At 47.5% G+C, this 5939-nt stretch overlaps 1 protein-coding gene across 1 annotated transcript; it reads right to left on the bottom strand.

Annotated features, from left to right (window-relative positions):
* Positions 1-1505: 1505 nt before the first annotated feature.
* LOC102773248 (semaphorin-4F) lies at positions 1506-3813 on the bottom strand (the record flags this gene model as incomplete). The annotated part of the gene is made up of 6 exons (XM_015564363.1): positions 3762-3813; positions 3509-3670; positions 2720-2898; positions 2362-2509; positions 2023-2235; positions 1506-1666 (listed from the first exon to the last, which is right to left on the bottom strand). Coding segments are annotated over exons 2-6 (833 nt in total), but the record flags the coding sequence as incomplete, so codon positions are not given.
* Between the last annotated feature and the right edge of the window lie 2126 nt (positions 3814-5939).

The raw sequence follows: 5939 nt of genomic DNA, 5'->3' as shown, positions 1-5939 counted from the left end.
TGGGGGTGGGGGGGAGACATATGTAATACTCTTTGTAATACATTAAGAAATAAAAATTATTTTGAAAAAAAAATAAATAAATAAAATAAAAAAGAAACATATCAACCAATTACAATTGATGGACATTATTTTGATCCTGACTTAAGCAAACTATCTTGAAGTACATGCAATTGGGAAAATCAGACATTGGTTAGATAGTTGATGACATTAAGAAAGTGAGTTTGCACTATGATAATAATAATATGGTTACATTTTTTAAAGCCTTTCTGTGTAACAGATACATGCAGAAAGATTTAAGAGTGAACTGATATGATGTCTAAGATTTGCTTTAAAATTATTGGGAGTGAGTGAAGATAGTGATCAAGTAAGACTGGTCAGTTGATGGTTGTTGAAACTGAATGATAGATACATGGAAATTCATTATACCATCTAGTTTTTGAATGTTTAAAATTTCCTAAAATAAAATGTTTTTAAGAGAGTTCTTATCTGATACAGATATATAATGAAATATTGTAGATGAATATAATGTCAGGGATATGCTTCAATGTGGCACATGATTTTAAGTTAACTGGTGAGTGGAAAATGGATGATGGGATCCCCAAATGGACAAAACAAGACCAATTTGGAGGTTATTGGAGTAATCCAATTAAGAAATGATGATGGCTAGGACAAGAGTGATAGCAGTAGAGAAAAAGAGAAGTTGCTGTGGACAGAGGATATAACAGATGGAGCTAGAGTCAGTACCAACTGCAATATAGTGTGGGCAATTTCCAGCTCAAAGCAAAACAAAAACAAACAAAATACCCCAATGACAAAAATGAAAAACCAAGCCAAAATGGTGAATCGTCTAGGTAAGGCTTCTGCAGGACGGTCACTTCAAGTAGGACATGCTCCTCCTGTACAAGGATTCAAAATGCCGCCACACACACCCATGGACATTCACACTGTGCATCTGTCCACAAAGGGAAGCGACTGAAGCTGGGCACTGAGCTCAGAGACAGCAGGCAAACACGAGAGCCTCCTCCGTCCAGGTGCTCAGTCCACACCTACCCCTTCACTTCCATCAGAACATCAGTAGCCAGTGAAGCCAAGAGCAGTGGTAAGCAGAGCGTTTCCCTGAGAGGCTGGCCACCCTGTGGGCCACAACTCTGAGATAGACTGTATCTGTAGTGACCAGCAAGGGGTGGCCATCAACTGGAAGCACTGGCCTGTACATGAGGGGGTGATCCCGGATGAAGGTGAGCACACGGTCAGGCAGGGAGAGTGATGAGTTAAACTGCTGGTATTTCGGATTATTAGCAATGCACTAGGGAAAAAAAGGATAGGTGACAGTGTTTCCCAGGAGCCCGGAATGATGGACAAACAGATGAGTTAGTAGGGACTGATAAACACAGTGACACTAAAAGAAACACAGATGGCAGCACGAACAGATCAGAAATAGGCAGATATATGGAGAGGACAGAGCTTTGTGACGGCAGGCAAGACTCCGGGGAAGCCACACTCACCCTCCATGCTTACTAGCATGGGCCACACACGCTTGTAGTCGGAAGCTCCAGGCACAGACAGGGTCTTGGGCCAGGATGCACTCTGAGCAGCTCTGGAGACGTCCACAGTTGGTTGTGTTCACTTGTGTCACCTCAGTACGGGAGCCAACCAGGAGCCAGCTCTAGAGAAAATTAGTAAAAAAGAGGACTATGCTGCATCTCCCAGACTTTGGTGTCACAAGCTAGCACAAATGTCTCCCCACCAGACTCCCCAAAATCTATGACTCACTTGACACAATTTCATATTCTCAACTGGCTGTGGCTCTGGGAATAAGGCCAGATCCTCAAGGACGCTGAGGTTGGCTCCAATCCGCACAGCTCTGTGGAGGTGTCCATCCTCTAGGAAGCAGGCAGATGGCACGACATAATGACACACTGTACCTGTGCCTGGGACTCTCATACCTGTAAGTATATAGCCCTCTCCTTGACAAGAACATGTGTGCACGGGATGGGCAACGTACTTGGCTACTAAACATACCTGTCCCCCATCATAGTCTTGCCCTGAGAGGCTGGCCACCCTGTGGGCCACAACTCTGAGATAGACTGTATCTGTAGTGACCAGCAAGGGGTGGCCATCAACTGGAAGCACTGGCCTGTACATGAGGGGGTGATCCCGGATGAAGGTGAGCACACGGTCAGGCAGGGAGAGTGATGAGTTAAACTGCTGGTATTTCGGATTATTAGCAATGCACTAGGGAAAAAAAGGATAGGTGACAGTGTTTCCCAGGAGCCCGGAAGTATCCGCGATGCTTACTTGGGCTCTTGCTCTAATGAGGCTATTCTGGCATAGGGTGAAGAGCTGCCCCAGACCCCTTACCTCTCCAGGTCTGGGCTGGGGTACATCACTGTCCATGACAGCCTGTCCCCTTTTGCAGTCATTTTTCAGCTCTCTGAAGGGACCATTCAGCACTGTACGAATGTCTTGTGGTCGGAAGGCACAGACAGCTGAGATGGCAGCACCCTCCCTAGAAGAGACACGGGTTGGAGCCAGATATCTGAAGAGCACTAGTTGAAAACTCGCCACCTGTCAAATGCGATGACCCATAAGAAATGCATAGGAGCCATGCAGCCGGCTTCTGGGAGAAGCCACTCCCTCTGGAAGAGACAGCACTGAAAGGTGCCAGCCCCACGTATCTCCCACCCTGTAATTCTCCTCCACACCAGGACCCCCTCACCACTGGGAGGAAAAGATGCCATAAAAGATGGGGGCCCCCACTCCAGTCTCAGGTCGAAGAATAGACATGTCTTGCAGGACACTAGAGGCCCGGCCATCTACAGGCCCTGGACACCGCAGGTCAGCCTTCAGAAAGGTCGTCCACCTCTTCTGGAGCGTCCTCCGGCCCCCAAGGTCCCCCTGGGGTGAAAAGAGCATGGGCATTTCTCTTTAGAAGACAAAATTTGTAGGGAGAATGTGGAGACCAATACAAGTTTCTCCCAGACAAGGACAGATGAAAAGACAAGACCCATTAAAATGCAATGTAGAGATACAGACACAGTTAGCAGTAGGGAATGATACAGGGGTAGACAGGGTCACAATGATGGGGACTAAGTTCATTGTTGCACTTACAAAGTACCATACTATGTGCTTTCCATACCTTATCTCAGTTAGGTCTCAAAACAACCCTTATAGCTAGGCATCATCAGTATCCTCATCTATAAGGATGCTAAAGAACCTGACCCAAGTCACAGAGGCAGGAAGTGGTGGAGCAGGGTCTGGAGCCCAGGCCTCTCAACAATTCCCAACTTTAACCTCTACACCAACTAGGGACACTGTGTCACAAGGGTAATTATGGAGTTAAAGGCGTTAGAGCCTTTTCCCCATACTCTTCACGCTACCAGAAAATAAGTCAAGACAGGGAAAATGGAGATAGAGGAGAAATGTAAAGACGGAGACCAGAGAAGAAAAGACAGAGACCAGGACAGAGTAGGAGACAACAGACAGACAGCTGGATTCGGAGTCTCACCGCACACACACGGGCCACCCGAGGAACTTTAAGGTGCTCGTCTGAGTCAAAGGCTTGAGAAGTCTCCATAAAGAAGAAGTAGATTTCCTTGTCTCCGTCTTCATCCCCCCACTCAGCTGGCCTCAAGGCCATGGCTGCGACAAAGGCTGGAGCTGGGGAGACCTGTGGCCTCAGATCCCACAGACTCAGTGAGGGGTCACCCAGCCTCCACCCACCCTCTCTGTCCCCACAGTATCCCTCTACCTCTCCCCACCGTTAAGCCAGGATGGCAAGATCTCTGTCCGAATCCAATCCTCAGCACGGCCCTCAGCCCGGGAGATAATCGGCTCCGTCCCCAGGAAGTTTCTCACAGTGGCAGCATAGAGAACCCCCTCTGCAGGGAGACAGGGAGGAGATGAGCTATGAGACCTGCTGAAGGATGCAAAAGGGGCCACAGGCAGAGCAGGGATAAAGCAGGGATAGGAACACTCAGGGGCTGAGTGCCCATTAACTGTAGGGAACTGCTAAGCACAGGAGAGGATTCCCTCATTTAAAATCATCCTGGATATAAAGTGCTCCAGGGAAGAGTGGGGAACCTGTGTTTAGAGGAAAGTGCCAGAATGTTAATGTATATGAAGGGAGAATGAAAGCTGCCCTTGTATCATGAACAGTGTGGCTCAATGGGTGAGCATTGACCCATGAACCAGGAGGTCACAGTTCAATTCCTGAGGAGGGCACTTGCCTGGCTTGTGGGCCTGATCCCCAATAGGGCACATGCAAGAAGCAGCCAAGCAGTGTTTCTCCCTCATCATTGATGCTTCTAGGTCTCTCTCCCTCTCTCTCTTCTTCTCTCTGAAACCCATTTATAAAGAAGAAAGCTACCCTTGTGGAAATCAGGCTGTTTGGTTGGTTTGCTTGTGTTGTCTTTGTTTTAGGGATTTCTCTACCCTGTAATATACTAATTATACTGCTACTCTCCAGGAAGGAGGTTTGCTTTGCAGCAAGTCCCAGTCTTACTTAAGTTCTCCCCCTGTGGTAAATGTCTGAAGGAACTAGCATTCTTTCTGACAATTAATGGGTGTACACTGCTCTGGAACTAGTCACAACTTTAGGGAATACTAGGACCATTTGGGGAGTTGATCAAGATGCAGATTCCTGGGAGAGAAGGGAGTGGTGCAGCTCTGGGCTGAATGTGAGAGCATTATAGCCACTCTGAGTACCACTGCCAAGGGCTCAGACATGAGCCAGGGAAAATGATTTGGGGGAGTAAATGGTCACAATCCCTGTTCCTCAGAGTTTTGTGTATCACAGGGAACAGCAGTTCTGGAGAGAACAGAGTGGCATTACTTTATCACTTACTACATACAAGGCACTGTGCCAGGTGTTAAGCACATCAATGCCCCCAAGAACCCTCATCTGACTCTGTTTAATCAGATGGATACCAAGAGGTGGGGATGCACAGATGTGTGCAGGAGCACAGAGGGCAGCCCAGCCACATCTGACTGGGTAGCAGCATCTCAGAGGTGACATTTGAGCCAGGTCTGAAGAATGAGCATTTGCCAGGTAGAAGGGCTTCAGGGTGGACCATAAACATGTGGGAAGGAGGGTGCCATGTCTAGGGTTGTGGGCTACTTCCCAGGCTGAAGTGCCGATGGGATGCAGGAGCTGACAGGCAAGTGAGCAGAGGTGCAGTTGGAGGTGCAGAGATGGGCACCCAATTATGATGACTCTGCCAAAACCAGGAACATGGGCTTGATCTTACAGGTAACAGCAAAACTGCAGAGATTTTCATGAAGACAGGTGACATAATCAGTTTCGATATTTAAGAAGATAATGCTACGTAAGAGGCCATTCACACAGTGCTGGCAAGAGTAAATTGCCTGAGTTAAGGCAAGGGCAGAGGAAATAAAGGGACTGGATTTGGGATATACTTCTGAGGTAGAGTCCATTAACAAGGTTTGAAAATCAATGGAATATGAGGTGTGAAAGAATGAAATAAAGCGTATCTCTAAGGTTTACTGTTTAGAAGACGGATGATAGTAGATGGTGATATTATCAATCAGGAAATGACAGAAGTAGGCCCATACAGGAGGTGGCTGAAGAAGAAGTGAGCTGTCATGAATTAAGCATGACTCCCAGTTAGCCTGATGTGGCCCTGCTGCCTGACTCCTTCTGTTTAATTGCCTTCCAATATCTCTGACCAGATGTCCTGAAGGTTCTTCAACCTTAGCATGTCCACAAAATACCATGTGCAGGCACACACGGACAGTGCAATTGATACTTCGTGGCCCATGCCCAGAAGTCGGTATTTTGTGGAAGAGCCACACTCAAGGGGACAAAGAGCCGCATGTGGATGTGCGAGCTGCAGTTTGCCGACCACTGCTTAGGGGAGAAGCTACTGAATGCAACTCAGAAGATCAAGTCAGAGAGGATGGAGAAGCAAGAGAGGCTG

The sequence above is a fragment of the Myotis davidii genome, unplaced genomic scaffold (assembly GCF_000327345.1).
Source record: "Myotis davidii unplaced genomic scaffold, ASM32734v1 scaffold2781, whole genome shotgun sequence".
In the NCBI taxonomy this organism is placed as follows: Eukaryota; Metazoa; Chordata; class Mammalia; order Chiroptera; family Vespertilionidae; genus Myotis; species Myotis davidii.
The sequence above is the reverse complement of the archived record's forward strand: the minus strand, read 5'-3'. Positions and strand labels throughout refer to the sequence as shown.